Here is a 20,740-nt window from a genome sequence, read left to right on the forward strand (position 1 = left end):
CAGAAGAAAATGACAAGTTCATCAATTGATATAATTCGCATTGGAGCTTATAAAAAATTGTTCATTTTCCGTTTTGAATTTTACGGAAGTTTCAAAAATGGATTTTTTTTAGATTAGAAAAGAGATAGAAATTATTGATCCGAGCAAAGCGAGGGCAAAAGCTTTTAAAAATTTTGTGCATATTTCGAGTTGTAAAAAAATAATGCTTTCAAAAAATTTGTGTAATTTTTTAGCTCAAAATTTTTGAATTTTAACGTCGTTGGGCTTTTAAAAATACCAAATTTTGAAAATGAAAAGCGAACAGGCCCAAGCCAAGTGAGAGCAAACGCTACTTTCGAGAAACAGAAAAACAATTTTTTTTTTCAGGTGAAAAGTGTGTTGTTTTGGTTTGAAAATTTATTAAAATTTGAATAGGTACCTACCTACTAGATTTTTATAAACGTTCAGTCTCAATTCGAAAAAAAAACCAGAGGCCCAAACGAAGCGAAGGCAAAAAATTTTTTAAATGCACATTTTGAGAGGCTAAAAACAATATTTTTTGTGATGAGTTTATATTTTTAACAACTCAATTTTAGGATTTAAACGTACCTTACTTAATTAAAAATTTGGATTTTAAATAAAAGAAAAGCAAACAAAGCTTGCAAAAATTTATGTTCAGAGGAAGTGAAAATAACATATTTTGTTTGATTTAAACATGGGTCCTTGGGGCCCCTGGCGATCGCCAGGTAACATCATAGGCCAGTCCTCCATTGCTCACAAAGAAACCTAAGCTCACTGGAACAGCGTGTCACCCTCACCCACACCTCAAAACAAAATTTTGAGCTATCGAAGTTTATTTTTTGATTTTAGCGAATTTTTAAAAATGGGTTTCTGCAAAAAAAGTAAATCTAGAAACAAAAATCTGAAAATTGGTATATAAACTGAAATTGGTCCGCCTCATGAATCGATAATTGTGACAGTATTATCGAGTCGATCTAGAGCCTCCAGCAAAAGTTGACTCTTCTCCAGTGATTTAAAATAGTTCTACTTCTAGAAGTCATTGTAATAATTTTTGAGAAATGAAAGTTTAATCCTGTTATAAATTTAATATTTTCACAGCTCAAACACAATTTTTTCAAAAAAAAGTATAACTTTAGCAAGCAAAAAAGTTCAAAAAAGTGACCAAAAAGTAACTTAAAAAATTACCTACAAAAGATGCAAGCAAAGCAATTCATTTCAGAAAAAAATCACTAAAAAAGCCAGAACATTTTAATTAAAAATGTGAAAAAAATTGTAAGACATAAACATAGGTAATTCATTTTCAAATTTTTCAAATTTTAGATCCACCATTAGCCTAAAAACACAATCATTACGGCGGATTGTCGAAAAAAAATCTGCGGATTTTGACCAAATTCAGCAGAGACCTTCGTTTATGAGTTGAAATTTACCCACAAAAATGTTTAGCTCTGGAGGTGTGCCTGAAGGAGAGATTTGATCCCTCAAAAAGTAAGTATTTTCGAAAATTCGTGGTTTTTTCGCTCCAGTCATTACACAACCTGTTTTGGGAACAATGACCCAGTATCAAATAAAAGTACTCGTATTTGAGATTCTGCGTCGATTTATGCTATTGCCGTCAAAATCCAAGACCATATTTTGGATTCTACTGAGAGGTTGAAAATTAGCAAATTCGATAAATTCGTGTAGGTATTGAAAATTTTTTCTTGGCAAATATTTCGCACTAGTTATGCTAAAATACAGAAAATATATCATTTCTGAAACTGGGGAAATATTTTGAGACACGGTGATGTCAATTTTTTAAACACTTTTTTCCAATTTCAAAAAATCAAAATTTTTTGGCTATAGGTATATTTTTTTTAATTTTTCGAAATTGGCTTAATTATCAAAAAAATTGGCACCACTGCGTTCCAAAATATTTGCCACAAACGCAAAAAAAAACACGATTTTTTCGGAAATGCCCCCTCTTTGAGAGTTCAAATCTCCCCTCCAAGGGTATTCTTTTTTCACGATCCATCCTAACAAGTATGTTGGAAACAATAAGTACATATTATTCAAGTTGAACCTGAATTTAAAAGTAAATACCGGTTAATTCTTATGAAAACTGCCATTTTTTTACCAGGCGACGCCGACGCGGTAAAGCCCCCTCGGGGGCCCTCCCACAATCAATCAAAATATAAAATTCATTTGGTTTTTTTTTATAGTCTATCCATCATTTATGTAGTTGTTATTTGCTGAATTACATTATTAGTAATTTCGTAATGAAATAAATTTGTAATGGCGAGGTCACATTCTCTCTATATCAATTTTTTTTTTTCAAATATGTTTTGATATTTAAGTTTAAGTATTTAATTTTTTTTATTTCCTTAATGGATGAATATTCCTGAAGTGGGTGGGGAGGGGGGTAGGAATTCTTTTTCAACGATTTTTTTGGTGGTATCAATTTCTAACATTTTTTGTAAATTCTCTACAATAAGAATTATCCATATATTTATAAATGATTTGCAACAATTTTTGTAGACTTTTGGTCAGAAATTTTGAGGACTAGCTCTCGTCATGTCACTCAGCACTGGAATCCAGAGTGGTGTCCTCCACCTTTCCCTCCAAAAAAAAAAAAACGAAAATTAATTCAACTGGATAAAATAAAATAAACTTTAAAAACACTGGTCAACCAAAAAATCGATGACTTATTCAAGAAATGGAGAGAAAAGTCATCTCTCATCTTCAAATAATCAAATTGGGTATAAAATGCCCCAAGAATAGTCAAGAGGGAGGTGGGGGGGATGGTATGGATTTTGGAGATAGAAGCTATGAAATTTTCAAGCCACCTGTGACGACTCTGCTGATGCACCGATGAGAAAAACTTTTCATCAAAAATAAGTAGGTCTAGCTAGGTAGGTACCTAAGACCTATCTCGTGAAAAGTAATTTTAACAATTGTGTTTTGCATCCCTACTGATTTCGTATATAGGTTGAATGGATCTGCGTCCTATAATATTTATATTTTCACATGGCTTGAATTATCCTTGAAAAAGTTCATTCACCCTCAAATAAAATGGAAAAATAGGCGAATAACTGACCGAAAATATTAACGTAGGTGTTTTATATTCATATTAAGGAGATAGTTTTTACACTCGGGCTTTCAAAATATAGCCCAGATTTAAGTACTTATCCCAACTCTTTCAAATTTTATCCTCCTTAAACATTAAGTTAGCTGCAAGTGGCAGGCTTCTTACATATTTACGACTTTATGAGTGAATGGTTCACTATTTGACCATTTCGCGATTGAATGATATTTTTGGAAGTAGGTAGTAGGGCTCTTTAGATAGGTTTGATTTGAAATACATACATTTATATTGTAAATGAAACTTCATAAATTTATGATGACAATGACATCCAATTCGCATCATTTTTATTGCCATATACAGGGTGTCCCGGTATAGAATAACGCTCTTTCATCAGTAACATAGGCAACCCATCCTGAGTACAAATGTGCATGTTTGCCTATCTTAGGATTTGAAGGAGCTGGTTTTGTCTAGAATTTTTCCATGTGGTCGATTTTTATGCTAGGTGATCAATGATCACTGATTAGGAAGGACTATATATACTTTTTTTAAAACTATTTTTCTTTAAAATGAAAATGTCAAAAAAATGACCTCTTTACCTACCTATCATTATTTATTAATGTTTCTTGAAGAAAAAAAAGTGCTTTTTCTAATGGCGCAACCTCCTCTCCTCTATTTTGATTACTTGAAAAAAAAATAAGGTGTTGAATTTTGAAAAACACTCGAAAAAATTCAAAAAAAAATTGTTGCCTTAAATAATTAGTCAAACGGGGTAAAACAACTCAATATGAGTAAAACGTTTACCTACAACAGCTTTTATAAATTGTATCCAATTTTTGATTACAAACAATCCTTAAAAAAAAAAAATTTCATGAAATAAAATTCATCCCCTTTAAATTCCAATGTAGGCAAACATGCTTATTTGTACTCAAGGTGAATTGCCTATGTTACTGCCGTGAAAGAAAGTTACTCTACATGCCGGGACACCCTGTACACTCTTTGATATTTCAGCATCGGCGATCCCTGAGTTATTTATCCCAACAAAACGTAGGATTTACTCAAACCACGCCCCAGCCCAGAAACAAACCGTACCACTATATAGACGAAGGCGATAATAAATTGAATTTTTATATCATTCGATAAAAATGCAACATTATACAGTCGATATTTTATACAACGCTCTGTATCAGTACCATTTGTCTCGTACTCGTATTTTTCACTTTTAACCCAAGCCCATCGCGTGAAGTTGAACCACGGAGGAAAGCTCGTTGCTCGACGCGTCGATAATAATATACGAATTTAAAACGATTTATGCAAATGTAAAAGCACCGAGCAACTGAGCACGTCGGCGTAAATCTTTTATTAATGGCGAAATGTGATTTAGAAAAGTGATTCGAGTCGGTTTTCCTACGTATACACATATACGACTTGGGATGGCGATATGTGTAAGAGGGTTTACGATTTTGTTTTGTCTTTAGCATAAAATGAACAGCAATTCCATCGGGATCTTGGATACTGGGTAGGTATACATCGAGTCGATGTGTTTTTAACTGTTGGTCATCGTGAAGGTTGAAGACTGCGAAGAGACCCTGAATCGAGGTGGCTTATTTTGGAAGAAGTAGGGTTTGAGATAAGTAGGTATTTATGGCAAGTGTAGATATATTATTTGTATACGTAGTGCCTATAAAGTAGGTATAAAGTGGAGTAATAGGTGAGATGTTTGAGGGTTGAGAGAATTAAAAAGAGGCTGGTCGAGAAATGTTTTATACTTTGAGGACCCCTTTGATTTTTCTGAATACCGCACGTTTTACATAAGTTTGTAATAAAAATGATCCACTGGGAAAGGATCTGTAGTTTGAAATTTTTTAGAAATGAGAGGTAAAAAATCAAATATATAGGTAGGTAGAGGTACTTGAAATAAGCATGATTTTTGCAATATTTGAGTGGAGTAGAAACGCCACATTTTGTCGGATTCAAAAGAAATTATAGGTACAAGAATAATTCGAGCACAGAAGTCATAGAAAATGGCTTGCGAGGCTTGGTGATGCTTCATATTCAAATTCAAATATTTTATTATAGGCCCACAGAATAGAACAGGAGATGATTAGAATGGAAGATAACTGGTAGGCCTAAAGATAGAAAACAGTTTGGAGAAGATTTCAAGTGTACTTAAAGAACGAATAAATTGGGACGAAAAGTTAGAAAAAAATGAAGACATCAACAAAAAATATATGAGAGAAAAAATATTCTAAAACCTTGGACCACTGACCTACACTGCAGGTAAATAAATGGAGCCCTTTTAAAATTGATTGAAATTTTACTCATGAAAAATGAGAAAATAAAGGTCTAAAAAAATAGGGTAGGTATCAGATTTTTAGATCAGAAATCTACATTTGAATAAACTCAACAATACATTAAGTATTCGAGTGAGATCAGCTTTTATTTTTGTGATAAGAACCAATCATCACTTTATTCAAAAAGTTTTTTTTTTTCTAAAATTCTTGAGAATACAAAAATTTTACTCAAAGAAATTTCATATTTAAATTACGCAAATTTTCTATTCTAAATCATCTTTTACCCTTTTTCAAGTAAATGTTACATTTTATAAATTTTTATGGAAAATCCTAGAATTGTCGTTTTTCCGAATGACCAATTTCCCGAATCCACTTCCTCCTAAACCCATCCTATCGAATGCAGAAAAGTGAGAAAACGTTCAATTTTTGCCAAAATTACAAAAGCGGTATTTTTTTGGTCATAACTTTCCAAAAAATTTCACTTTATGCCGAAATTGAAAAAAAAATTATTTTTTAAAAGGAAAATTGTCAAGAAAAATCGATTTGCTTTCAGAATTATCAAAAATGACTTTTTAAAAATCAAAATTGTCAAAAAGTCATGTTTCTTGTCAAAATTGCAGAATCGACTTTTTTTGGCAAAAATTTCCGGAAGTCTTGCTTTTTTTGTCACAAAAAAGTTTCTTTTTTTTGGTCAAATTACAAAAAAAACAACATTTTTTTATCAAAATTATCACAATCAAAAGTACGAAAACTCTTGTTTCTTGAGCCAAAATTTTGAAAAATCCTAATTTTTTGTAACATCAGTAAAAAAGATCCTTCTCCAGTAAAAATTGATAAAAAAATTGTTTAAGAAAACTACAAAAAAACACTTGACATTTTTTTATCAAATTACCAAAGCTCTTGGTTTCATTGGGCTTTAATTTCGAAAAATCCTAATTTTTTGTAAGAGCAGTAAAAAAGGCTTCTCTCCAGTTACAATTGACAAAAAAAAAGTTTGACCAAAATTGTCAAAAAATCTAGGTTTTTTTGCCAAAATCTCAAAAACACCTGTTTTATTCTCGTATAATTTGCCCAAAAGTCTCATTTTTTGTTTGCTAAAATTGGAAAAAAATCACCTTTCTTTATGAAAATTGCCTAAAACGTCTACTTTGTACGTAGCTGGATTTACGAAAAATTCTTACATTTGTCATATTAAGTTTTTGGGGAAAATTCACTCAGGAAATATCAATTCGGGAGATCAGATCCGAGAATTCAGAAGTCAAGAAAAAACGTTCGGGAAATTTCATTCGGCGAAGTGGTCATTTATGGTGATTAAAGTTATAGGGAAAATGGATTCGGAAGATTGTCCCTAAATCATTTTTACAACCTTTCCCCCCACACACAAAAATTTTTCCAAAAAGCAGACAATTTTTGAATCAAAAAAAAAAAAAAAAAAACTGAAACAAAAATACATCAGCAAGCCAAATTTCAGTCGTTGAATTTCGTTGTTTAGTTTTTTATGAATTTTTAAAAATTTAAATAGGCACCTATAGGTGGCTTTTGCCTAAATTTTTATAGAATTATCAAAGATCAAAACTTGATAAAATCGAGTTAGAAAGCTGCGATTTTGTTCAACTTATACTCTTTTATCTGATTTTTCACGTTTCAAATAGATTTGAAGTGGTTTTGAGCCCACTGAGAGCCTTCAACTGATTTTAATATTTTTCTGTACAAGTATTAAAGAGAAGTTGAAATTAATTGTTTTTTACGACTTTTTTTCCAAATCTGCAGTACAATCTCACAATTAGCTAGAGGGGGCTCAAAAGTCTCACAAATCGATCGAGAAATTAAAAATACGTAAGGCAAAGGAAAGGCCTCAATTTTTGATCTTTTTGGGGAAATAAACCATTTTAAATTCACAAAAATTCACCAAAAATCAAAAAATGAAATTCAGAACATAAATTTAAATTTGCATTTGAGATTGTTTCGAGATAATTGATAAACGCAATGATAGCCTATTAAATATTTTACAAAATTTCATCATCAATTTTTGAAATTTTTTAGTAAAATGTTGCCCAATTTTCAAGATGTCTAATTTTTAATCAAACTTAATTCCTCTTGAATTAAGGAGGCCAATAAAGGTTACAAGTTATAGTATTTTTTTTTCAGGAAAAAAATGTTTGAAAAATAGACCAAGTTGTATAGGTATAGGCCCACTTTCAAAAAGAACTTACACCTTTAGTTTTTCCAAAAAAAAAAAAGAGAGAGAATAAATTAAGTCTCCAAATTTTGATACGATGAGCTTGATTATATAAAACCAAGTTTAACCAGTACCATCCCCCTCCCCATCTTCATCGGTCTCAACATTTATTATTATGGGATTTCACATTTTACGAATCGACTACATCAATAAATCATGTTTCTCTCTGTATGAATTGGTTAAAAAAATTGAAAAATGTAGGCTTCGCCCATTTGAAAAAACTATGAACTCGAATTTCCAAAACTGGACTAAGGTCAATATTTTCAAAAAAACAAAACCACGTTGAACAGGCAATATTTTGTAAATTTGATATTTTTTCAATTTCATTCACACTTGCAGTTAAAAATATACCTAAATGAAACAGACACTAACGAAGGAACTAATAATTATTATTTCATCATCGTGGATTTGAAGGACTCTAAAATCAAATTTTCAGCTACCTACCAAATTTCATGTTTCAATTTAGGCAAATGAATTTTTAAAATTTCACGAAATCAATGAAGCAGTTCGACCAAAATTTAACAGGTAACATTTTGTCATTTTCAAACCCTCCAGAAAAAGTTTGAAACTCTTCAAATATTCTCAAAATGTGCCCTAATCACTTTTGGAATCTATAGGTAAATTTAATCATGTGCTCGGAACGACTTAAAAAAGTAAAAAGTGAATTCAACAGCAGATTAAAATCAGGTGCGAACCTAAATTTCATCTGCACTTCCAGAAAAAGAGGATTTGATTTGGTTTTTGGTTCAGACTTGTTCGTCGGTAATAAATTGAAGTTTTACGAAATTTTAAAAGTGGTTTTTGGACACGATTTTATCATTCAAGTATCGAAGTTTTGTTCAAACAGAAAATGACATGGTGAGAGAAAATTCTCAACTTGAAGGTAAAGGGTTTAATACCTAACAAAAAAACTCATCTTTCTGAAAACAGATGATGAGCAAAAAATTTTCCCATTTCACTTTTCTGTTCAGTCCCTAGAAATTTTGAAAATTCATTTTTCACGTGGAAAGACAAATTTAGTCAGTTTAACAATTATTCATGCAAAAATAAGTCAGATATTGAAATATTTCTCAATTTTCTTCACTTTAAACAGGTTTCTCTCAACTTTCTAAAACTTCACTCTTCAACTTTTCTGTACAATTTGAGGCTATTTGATAAAAATTCTGTTCTGAAAGCATAAATAAACTTAGGCAAAGAACCAGGCATTTTAAAAGCAAATCCATAACAAACAGCAATGAAAAAAAAATCAAAAAGCAAATGCGATAAAACTAAACAAACAAGCCTACTTCAAAGAAAACTTTCAATTTACGACTTTTCAAGTAAGTAAAAATCAAAGCATTTCCAAACAATCGACATACAGACGAATATGTATCGCAGATATGATCGACATACCGTGATTATTATCTATATCAGCGATTCCGGACGACGTGGCTTGTCCAGAAGACGTCGGGACGGTCTCAGGCCTTTGATAATGATGTTGGTAAACATGATGAAAAGAAGGCTGATCGGCACTACTGTCACAACTCAAATTCATCTCAATAGAGTTCACCAAAACAGTACATATAATTCAACAATCCTGCACTCTCATCGTCCAATAAATCACTAAAAAAAAAATATCAGCGGATTTTCGAATACGTATCGGTAGGTAGATAACGCGTTTCTTATCACAGGTAGGTCTCCGGCAACCTAGACCAATTTCAAATTGTATACCACATATGACTAGAATGAAAAAATGAAAATTTCTGACTAGAATAAATCGGTGGTAAAATTTCAGCATCGAGCGAACGCGAGCTTATACGCTAGTCGACGACGAATCATCGGCTCATGCAACGATTATGCTACTGGTAAATGTCAGAAATGGAAAATGTTTCCCCTTTTCTCTTCGGTAAGAAGTAAGCTTTGACCTGATAGCGTTTACCGTACCCCTTACTGGAGGATGTTATCTTTAAAGCGAAACCAAGCCAAACCCTCCTGTTAGAAGTGAAACAACAAACAAAAAAACGCATGCGCCATGCGCCGTTCACCCATCGCCGCCAACATTTCACCTTATAAATGAAAGAAAAGCGTAAGCGTCGAAATGTAACTCGAACACAAGGGGGCAAAAAAAAATACCTAAAGGCTTTTCCCCTTCGTCGTCGTGCTCGCACCCCAAACCCTCGCTCGTCTCTCGTCGTATATTTTTTTCAACGCATCCGCCGCCATCTTTACTGTTCCCCGACTCAGATTATCGCGGCAAAATTGCTATTTCAAAAAGTAATACGTCGAAAGTACCAGTATACCAGGTACCTGCAGCGCGGTAAAAACCAGAGAATTTAGATTGTTTATCGAGACGATGAAGACTACGACTATAGATAGACGCTTTTTCGACGAGGTTTTCGGAGGGTTTCCCTTACGAATTCTTTTACGGTTACAACCAAATTTCATTGTAATCTTTCACAATTCACATTACCTATTTTCTATCATCTAAAATATAACTTAAAAATCTACCCTTAACTTGAAAAAAAAAAACAATAAAATATAATTCGAAAAAATATCCAATAGATTCGAAAATTGCACAATGGCGAGGACTTTGACCCAAATTGACACGTCTTCATCAATTAATGAGAACCCTCTCACGCAAATAGGTATACCTATAACTATAATCTCACATTGAGAAAGAAAGAATCGATAATTGGAAAATATAAATTCGAAAGAAAAAACAATCAACATTCGAATTACAACGTTTACGACTTACGAGTACAGCTCTAATAAAAAATTTCGCAATCGGTCCAAATTTAATTAAGAGTTTAATTCGAATTTCATTCCGGTATAAATTTTCTTTTTCCACACTTGTAAGTAGGTAAACTGCTGGTAAAGGTTCTCGAAACAGATTCATTAAGGCGTAAATCACCGATGGAAAAAATAGGTATCGAGAAAATTACTTCGTTTATTAATTCGTTTTCAAATTCGCTTCTCTTTCGATGGAATTTTTTTCTCGGAGGCAATAAATCAATTTCATTCATTTAGGTCATCCCGTGAAATGCACGAAAGCGGGTGGGTAATTAATTTTTGTTACTTTTAATTTATTTTAGCGATGATTTTAGCGAACAGAAAAGTACTGAACCTGAACTTGAATGGCTGTGTACATGTACAAGTTAGTGTATTTAGACCAAAGTCCCAATTTCATGACAATTTTTTGAAAAAAAAAAATGAAGAAAACATTTAAATTGAATGAGTAGGTGCTCAAATTACTTGATTGATTTTACGTTTAGAGAGAATTTTCACGACTTTTTCAACCCTTCACAGGTATTTTGATTCAGGCAAAATATGTACAAAAAACAAAGAAAATTGTGTGGCATAGGTATTTTTTAAATGTTGTGATCAAATTTGGGGCCACATTCCAAATAAAACTACATTTTCTACGAAAAGAAAAAAAAGGAAATGGAAAATCGTGATTTTCAAAATAGTTTTTTTTACAAAATCAAAAAGCAACATTTTTTGTTTTTGGTAATTTTCTTTCAAACCCAGTTACTTAACATTTTAAATGACAAGACGTTCGTATGATTTTTGGAAGAATATTTCAAATTTTTTCCTACCCCCCTCCATCACAAGTTCTGAAAACGAAAACAAAACGAAATTTTCTCAAGTCTCAAAGCAAAACCGAAACCCAAAAAATTTTGTTTTTTCAAATGCTACCTACTACTCCTCTCTCAGTACCTCCAAAAATCCTCTCAAAAAATAATAAGTAAACCAAGTGTCTGCATAGCTTAGGCTTTGAGATTATAGGTACCTTACGTATGTCAAGTTCAAACTGAACCTATTTTCACCAACCCATACTTCTCCAAGCCTTTCAGTTTTGGAAATTTCAGGAGGGCTCTGTGAAAGTAGGAAGAGTTTAATGTAAAAAAAAAACTAATAACTTTAAAACAGGGGTGGACACTTGGAAATTTCATTTTAAATTCCAGCGACCTCCGGCTGAAATGGTATTCCCGGGTAAAATAGGTGAAATGGCCCTGTGTTCGGATTTTTGAAATTTTGATGAAACATTGTTGGGTGCCTTTAAAAAAAATGTTAGAGTGAAAAAATTCCCCCAACCCCACCCCCTTGCTCACAATGGTGAAGAAACTTTTTTTTTGGTGGGGGGAATCATATTTCAACAAGTTTTGAATAAAAAATTTTGAATTCACCAAAAATATATTGAGGAGACATGAGTCTAGCAATGTGAATTTTTTTCAACATTTTTTGGACCCGGGGGGGGGGGCGAGGAGAGCTATTGACAAAAAAAATTTGAAAACGCCGTATCTCCGAACCCAATTCCGGTGCACAAAATTCTTTTCCTTTCAAAAATATATCTGCCAAAAACAATAGAAAATCAAACGACTTCTGAAAAACCGAATTTTAGAGTCATAAGCACCTCCTCCCCAATTTTGAGGCGAAAGAAGCTTGATAATATGGGTATCGTTATCAAATGAATCGAGCTCGCTGAACACGAATATGAAGTGAGATTTGCAGTTGGACCCTCCCAAGGGTCACATTGGGGGAGGGGATGCCCAAAAATTGGCGGGGAGGGGGGTGCCTATGACCCCAAAATTTGGTTTTCCAGAAATTGTTTGATTTTCTATTGTTTTTGGAGGCCCTCATGTCAAATTGCAGAATTATTTTCGCCCCAACATTTTTTTTTGAAAAGCATCCAACAATGTTTCATCAAAATTTCAAAAATCCGAGGACAGGGGCATTTCTCCTATTTTACCCGGGAATACCCTTTTCAAACCGGGACTCGAAGTTCTGAATCTTAGGTGTTTGAGTCCCAGAGTTCAGGGTTCTCGTCTTTGTCTAGTGCTTTAGATTTCGGTCTTGAGCCTGGATTTTTTCCAAACAATTTTTTCGGTAACTGAGCCAGACTTTTTGGAAACAGTTGGTGGCAAAATAATGATACTTATTTTCAAATTTTTGTCGGAAAAGTGAGCCTATATTCAAACCTTTGGCAATAAATCAAGACTTTTGGGCAATTTCAGGCAAAACAGCAAAATTTTGATAATTTTATAATAGAAAATACCCAGCTTTTTTTGGAAATTTTTCACATTTTTTGTTATCTAAATATAAAACAGCGAGATCGTTTGCAATTTGGTGAAAAGCGAGAATTTTTTGTCATTTTTTTCTTTTTTGCAAAAAAAGCAAGGCTTTTTGAAAATTACCTACTGGCAAAATGGTGATATGTTTGAAACTTTCTTTGAAAAAGCGCAGGTCAGACTTTTTTTGCAACTTTTTTAGTGAAAAAGTGATTTTTTTTGTTGGAAAGTGGGGACAAAAGTGAGGTCTTTGACAATTATAACGAAAAAGCAAGGCTTTTTTGCAGTTTTTCGTAACAAAACGAGACTTTTCTGGACAATGTTCAGAAAAAAGTCAGATTCTTAGAATTTTTTAGCAAACAAACGACAATTTTAAGCAGTAAGGTATTTGGTAAAAAACTACACTTTTTTTAAAATTTTGACAAAAACCGAGAATTTTTGCTATTTTTGGCAGAAACTGAAAACAAGGCGATCTGAGGCCAAGATTTAACAAAATTGAAAGTTTGGAAAAGTAAAAAAAAGTAACTTTATAGTAACCAAAGCTTTGAAAAAGTAACCAAAAGATGATTTTAGTAAGTAGGTACCTTTGGTTACTCAAAAAAGAATCGAGTAGGTACACGAGCCCTGCGAATATCATTTCGACTCTCTCAATAAGAAATGAACCTTATTGAAAAATTATAAAATTTTCATCAATGCATGGAAATTGAAAATTTTCAATAATTTTTGAAAAGGGTTGGGTTTTCGATACATTTTTACCCCTTTCTCCGATATTTTAAAATTGAACTGAACCTCCATAATTCCTGAGGGGTTCCAAGTTCCATATCGAACAAAATTTTGGGTTTCATCAACGAAAAATTTTACTGAAATTTCTTTCTATAACCTCTCTAACGTTACGTTCGCTCGCAGTAGGCTTTTTAAAGGCTCCTCTGAGCACGCCAGCTTGTTGAGGCCCCACAGAAAGTGCCGGGAACCAGTGCAAGAGCACGATTTGCACCCTCCCTTCTCTCCAAGGCCAAGAGAAATAACACCTCTTCGATTCACTTGACAGAGAAACTCCTCAATTTTTCTAATCCCAAAATTGAGGCTCTTGGTAAATACGCCATTTTTCCCCTTTTCTCCACAACTTTGAAATGTGGTGAAAACTGTACTTAGAAAAAAAAGGAAGCCTTTTATGCAGTTAGCTGAGGGAAAAATCATCAAAGTTTTCCAAGTAGTGTAAAATGCCATGAGCCAAGAAAAAGTAATGTGTAGCAGCATCAAAGAGTCCGAGGCTAAAATTCGAAATACTCACAATTAGAGGTCTTTCACTCTTCTTAAAAAAAAAAAAAACAACAAATAAGTACGTGAATATTTTTCACAAGGGAATTATTCTAATTGCAGCTAGGTAGATATATTATTATTTTTTTTATGAACAAAGCTAAATCTAAATAGCATGAAAAAATACATCACCACTCAAAATTTCAAGTCTATGTAAGGTAAGTACACGTTTTTTTCAATTTTCCACGAATTTAGGAAAATCAGATTCGGGGAAAAAATCAAAATTTCACCTAATTGACCTGCTGAAATTTGGTTTGAACTCTATTTTCGACCCCCCCCCCCCCCCACCATTGATAGGATAAATTGGACAGATTTCAAGTCGTTTTTTTTAACAACTTGAATTTCCAAAAAGGTCCCCTGAGGCTTCAGAATGGCTTAAAACCATATTTTTCTATCGACTCAGCACATTGAAATTAAGGTAATTTTGTAGAGTAAATTTTATGCGAATTTTCTACTTCATTGCAGCTTAAAATTTCATGAGAATTTCAACTCAACCATTTCCGATTAGTTAGTTCATAGAGAGTCAAAAATTGGAAACACGTCAAATTTCAGCTTAATATGTCAATTTGATGAAATTTAGATTTTTTTCTCCATTTTTGACCCAAATTTTAATTCCAACAATTCACCAGAAATCGACAAAAATGCATTATAGCGTTTGAAATATTATGGCTAGTGATGTGTTTTTGATGTACTCGTATAGTTTCGATTTACTGTGCCTGATTCAAAAACTTTTCTGGCAATTGGGATACTTTTCTCGTCCAATATAGAACTTGAAAGTTGAAACAGAACAATTAAGGTTACTAGGTATGTAGGTAAGTACAGGTACTTGGGCATATGAAAGTTCATCAACTGAACTAAACTCGATTACAGCGAATTGTACCGCCGCTAACCGCTATATAGAAATTTACTGCGAAAATTGCTCAACACGACCAGAGCATACATAAGATAGTAAGTAGGTATACGTAATCGCCGTATACGTTTAAAATACTTACAGAAACGAATGCGCGAAGTGTACGCCGAAAGTACACAAATTCGACGTCGCGGTGGCAGGCTGTAGTATACGATCAAAACGTAAAGTTGAACTTTCGCTCGAATAGGCGCCGGAGTAAAGGGAAGAGTCGCGAACACGATGTACTTGTGACTGAGAACTGGGCGGTAACAGTTGGGGATCACGACAACAGTCGCAACCAATGGGATTAACGGCAGCTCGATTCGAATCCTATGATTTCGCGCTAAGGCGGACGCATGATTCTATGACTCCATAATCTGTTCATCCCTTCCAAAGGTTTTTCTTCCGCTCCTATTTTCTTTACCGGGGTGCGCTAGTTTTGTTGTCGCCGCGAACCGCCGACTCTCCTTGTCTCCTGGCTTCTGGCTCGTTCGAGCATCCTGTATATCTATGCACAGAAAAGCAAAGAAGGAAAAGGTACGTATGAATTAATTTTTATTTTCCTCTACGCGAAATATCGGATTAATTCGAGACACGCGGTGGTGGGCTTTTAATTGGGGTAGTTTTTTTTAAAAGCGTGAAGCATCTGAGTTGTTTCTAACGCAACGGAATCCTATACGTATACTTATACTGATGTGAGATGCAATATTCTGAAGGGGAATTTTATATGTGGTATTAGAGGGATCTTTTGTCTGGTTTCGTTGTTTTTTCAGTGGCGTGCTATGAAAATGTAAATGTGAGCAATTGATATGTTGTAATGCCTAGCAAGGAAGCGTTGATGAAGACATTTTGGATCAAAATTTGAAATTTGATAATACGACCAAGCACCAAATCGACCCAAAAACCTGGAATTTGGCGTGGATCTTATTTTCCAAACCATTTCGAATCGACTATAAACTTTCGAACTGTTTCAAGCAGTTTTGGAGTCTCCAGAAGATTTCTGAAAGTTGAAATTTTTCACAAAATTTTACTAAATGAAGTTGTGTAATTAACGCTAAAATTTAATTTAAAATCAAAAGAACAGGCAAAAATTCATCACCTGAAAAATTTCAAGTGCTAAAGTGCTTTTTTCGATTTTTGGTGAATTTTTAAAAATCAAATTTAGGTCAAAAATGAGGGAAAAAATCAAAATTTTACCAAATTGACCAAGAAAGCCGTAATTTTGGATATACACTATTTTCGACATGCCAAATCGATTGGAAACGGTTTCAAACCGTTTTGAGCAGTTTTGGAGCCTCCAGCAGACTTTTGAAACTTGAAATTCCCACAAAATTTCATCAAATGGAGTTGGAAAGTTGAAATTCATTCTGCAAACTAGTTTCAGTACGCTACGAAGTCGATTGCAAGTGGATTTCAAGTCATTTTGGAGCCTCCAGCAATTTTTTGAAAGGTTGCACGACGCACAAAGTAGCTGGAAGCTTCAAAACCATTTGAAACCACCATGCAGTCGACTTCATATCGTATTGAAATTAGTTTGCGAAGTAAATTTCAGCTTGCTAACTCCATTTGATGCAATGTTGTGGGAATTTCAAGTTTCAAAAATCTGGCGGAGACTCCAGTAATTTTCAAAAAGTCGTTGGAGGCTCCAAAATGACTTGAACCCATCTGAAGACGTCCTCAGAGGGTGTTAAAATTGGAGTGCAAAGTAAATTTCGGCTTTCCATTTCGGTTTGATAGTTTCAAAAATCTACTAAATCTACTGGAGGCTCCAGTAAGTTTCAAAAAGTTGCTGGAGGCTCCAAAAGACATTAGTTGCAGAGTAAATTTCGGCTTTCCATCTTGATTTGATGAAATTTTGGGAAATTTCAAGTTTCAAAAATCTACTGGAGGCTCCAGTAATTTTTAAAAAGTTTCTGGAGGCTCCAAAACGACTTGAAATCCACCTGCAGTTGACTTCGTAGCGTATTGAAATTAGTTTGCAGAATGAATTACGACTTTCCAATTCCATTTGGTGAAATTTTGTGGGAATTTCGAATTTCAAAAATCTGCTGGAGGCTCCAGAACTGCTCAAAACGGTTTGAAACCGTTTCCAATCGATTTGACAAGTCGAAAATAGGATATATCGCAAATTCCAGCTTTCTTAGTCAATTTGGTAAAATTTTGATTTTTTCTCTCATTTTTGACCTAAATTTGATTTTCAAAAATTCACCAAAAATCGAAGAAGGCACTTTAGCACTTGAAATTTTGACAGGTGATAAACTTTTGCCTGCTCTTTCGATCTACTTTTGTACGGTTCAACAAATTTCGTGCAAGTCCTATGCTGGAATGCAACATCTGCGATTTCGGCTGACCTCTCAATCAAAATGGCTGCCATTTTGTAAGTGGGCCACTTTTTTTTTTGAGAACAAGGACTAGAAATGTTCTTTAGGACTCCCCCTTTAAGAAAAAAGTTGTCCCGGAGGATCGACCGGAGGGGGGGTGCAATAAATCCTCTTGCGGTCTTCCCAACTATAAGGCTATATTCGTATTCAGCATTATCGAAAACATATTATTTCATGTGTCACACCAATGAAACAAAATAATGTTTTTGACTTTTACTCATTGGGAGAGGTTCTGGAGGCCATGGGTGAGGGCATTTTGAAAAACTAACGCTATATTCGTGTTCAGCGATGTCGAAAACATACCATATTTTATGTGTCACACGAACGAAACCATTTTTTGGACTTTTACCCCCTTTGGGAAGGTGCTGGGGGCCGTGGATGGGGTACAATCAAAAATCTGACGTCATATTCGTGTTCAGCGTCACCAAAAACATAGAATTCGATATATCACATGCCCCACATTTTTTTGAAAGTTTTGCCCGAATTTGGGGGAGGGGGTGCTCCCTCTCCATTAAAAGATCCCATTTCAAAAATTAAATATTATTTCAAAAAAGCATCCAAAAGTACATCCATGGACATTTTTTCATAATTTTAAATGGTAGCTCCCACTTACAGCGCCATTATGAAATTTGAACTTTCAATTTTAAAGATCAACTTTCAACTTTTGAAAATTTCAAAATGCTTAAAAAGTTGAAAATGCAATGACCTTCGAACTGTGAAATCAGTTTTAATCAAAGTATCATAGCTTTTGAGGTGTGCGCTGCTAAGGTTGAGTACCTCGATACAATGTGAAAATAATTGAAACCCCCTGCCCCCACCCGCCCTCTGAGGGGGCTGAGACAAAACTGATTGCGGGATTCTTACTCATTGGGTGGGTACACACTGTAAAAAAATGTTGAGTGAAATCGAAAGACATGACTTTCAATTCAAAATTGTCATCTTTTTTGGGTCGAATTGACATGGAATGACCCCTCAATCTCAGCAAGCTGAGCCAACCAGTGTTGGTTACCAATCGCGATCAATCGATCATTATACATGTATGCTAATGTGGCGTTTTTTTTGGAAAACTGGAATCTTTGAAATGTCGCTGAAGGCTTCAGGATAGCTTTAAATCAGCTCCAGTCCACTCAGAATGCTGAAATTAAGGTACCTACACAGTAAGATCCGGATTTCCAACTTCATTTAGCAAAATTTTGCGAAAATTTCAACTTTAAAAAATCTGCTGTTCGCTCCAGGACTGCTCAAAAGAGGATTTCTAATTCTTCCTGGCGCAGAACCCGTTCAATATTCATCAACTGATTGAAAAAGACCGAATGAGATTCTTCCTGGCGCAGAACCAGCGCAATATTTCATTCGTGGATTGTAAAGGGAAAAAATTATTAATTGGTGGGGCGGGGGGGGGTAAAAAAAGAGTATACCCACGTCCCAAATTTCAGCTTTCATACCGATCAATTTGACAAAATTTTGAATTTTTGTCATTTTGATCTTGTTTTTCGACAAAAAAAATCAATTCGATAGGTACCTAGACCTACCTATTACCTAATAAGGGACGATATTGAGCTCGCTCTTGACTGCATCGGCTAACTTACGAGTTATCATTTTCCTTTCGACATGAATTATGATCCCAGCAGTGGTTCAAATCCCTTCGACTCCCTCTTGGAAAAACCATTCGAAGCAGGTTTTTCAAATTTTCATGACAATCTTTTCTTTGGCATTTCCCATAAATGGACCTACTCTCTCTTAGTGATTAAGAAAAATTTGGAAGTTGAGGCAGGTATCCAGCTCAAAAATCTTCAGAAGGAAAAAAATAGAAGGAAAGAAAAGGAAAATAAGTAAATAAATAAATACGTATGTAAAAATGGTCCAGAATTCGATCAAAAACAGTCAAATATGAATAATAATGGTAGCTGCGGTTATTTCTGGACCGAAAAAGGTGGAGATTTGTATGAGAATTTCACCCAGTTCTGCACAGTTGTTAATTCTGCAGCCAGACTCGTTCTCATTCAAGTACCAGATTCAAAGCACTAGTATTTTGGGCTCTGCAGCCAGATTCTTTCCATAAGTTCCGCGTTTCGGGTCATTTGTATCCAAGGCCTTCTGGTTCTGGCATCTATTTCATCGTTTGTACTTATTTCATTTCCACTCCATCTTATCGACTTCGAATATGCGAATAAATAGATTAGAAATAATTACATCGAAGCGATTTCAGTCTGCGTCGAGTTACACCATTCACTGAACCAGATTCGCAAATAGGTAGACGGTAAAGGTAGACTTTAAATCATAAACAGATACGACCCAGTCAATTGTAATACAGAAAATGTCCAAGTCCTGTTGCAATTTCAAGCGAATGGATGAACTTGTCTTCCTTATACAAAAAAACAAACAAACATCCCATCACATGAGAATCCAAGATATTTGTGAATCTAACCCAGTGGAAAAAAATTTCCAACCAGTAAGTAGAAGTAATACGAAACAGCTATACTCGAAATATCGCGATTAGGAAAAAAAATGAAAAATGAAATATGTAATATAGAAAAAAATACAATAGTGCGAATGTAATTTTTTCCAACACGATCGCCCAAGTTCACCTGAAGATAGGTACATGCAAAAAAAAAAATCTCAGGTAATAAAAACCAAAAAATAGTAAACCGATAGAATAAGGAAACTACACGGGCGAAAGTTTAAAACCATACTCGTTAACTAAATAGTTAAAAGCTAACGTTAAAGTTATACATTCTGTCAAATTAAATTGCAGCTTGACTGCTTTTCGAACCTTTAATAAGGAATTGTACGACGGCGGCGCAAAGTACGTTACGCTAAAGAGCCTTTTCCAGTTCACGCTGCTACCAGAAGGGTCGTTTTAAGACTCATAAGGATTGACACGTAAATAGGTTATACGGGGGAACAAATCAGGGATGCTCCCGATTCAATTATAAGATGAACCATATTAACACGCAGCGGTGTTCCCCTTTTTCGCTTCGGCTGTGTACCGTCACCGTTCTCTCTATACGTTTTCCTCTTTTATGTGCTTTTGCTTTACGAGAGTTGAATTTTAATGAGCGCGCTTCGTCGATTCCTCCCCCTGGTATTTGGGGGCGCGAAATACCGCATATTCCGGTACTTTCCACGATGAATTCTCCATCATACCTTCTATTACTCAATTTTAGCTATGTTAACGACGAATCCATTATTTACAGTCAGTTGTTAACGTTATCCTTTAAAATTCCTAAATCGTTTTAAAGCCTGTACGTACCTATATTTCGTCGTCGTGAGAAGTGCCGCGCCACGTCGCTCTTCGTTCTCGGCTCCTCTATCTTTCTCGTATCTAGGCTCACGAGTAATCTTTTAAAAATAAATTTTCATAGCGTATTGCCTTTTTGAATACTTACATTTTTCTCGTAGGCGTTTCATATTTCGCGGCGTGTCTTTTTTATTCGATATATAGTCTTCGTCGTTTTTTCTTCTGAAATTTCAATGGCATTGAGAATATAACAAATTTTCATTTTTCACTGCT

The 20,740-nt window shown here is 34.4% G+C and overlaps 1 protein-coding gene across 4 annotated transcripts in view; it reads right to left on the reverse strand.

The window, feature by feature from the left end:
• Window positions 1-20,740, reverse strand: part of LOC135843656 (photoreceptor-specific nuclear receptor-like) — a 60,657-nt gene that overhangs the window by 37,392 nt on the left and 2,525 nt on the right. For 3 of the 4 annotated variants that reach the window (XM_065361611.1, XM_065361609.1, XM_065361610.1), the window contains exon 7: window positions 20,616-20,689. In XM_065361611.1, coding sequence (XP_065217683.1) covers window positions 20,616-20,637 — 22 coding nt within the window. In that variant the 5' untranslated portion in view covers window positions 20,638-20,689. Of the gene's footprint in view, window positions 1-8,983; window positions 9,415-20,615; window positions 20,690-20,740 lie in introns of those variants that run through there. The other variant, XM_065361608.1, reaches the window with a different exon arrangement.

The sequence above is a fragment of the Planococcus citri genome, chromosome 4 (assembly GCF_950023065.1).
Source record: "Planococcus citri chromosome 4, ihPlaCitr1.1, whole genome shotgun sequence".
NCBI lineage: Eukaryota > Metazoa > Arthropoda > Insecta > Hemiptera > Pseudococcidae > Planococcus > Planococcus citri.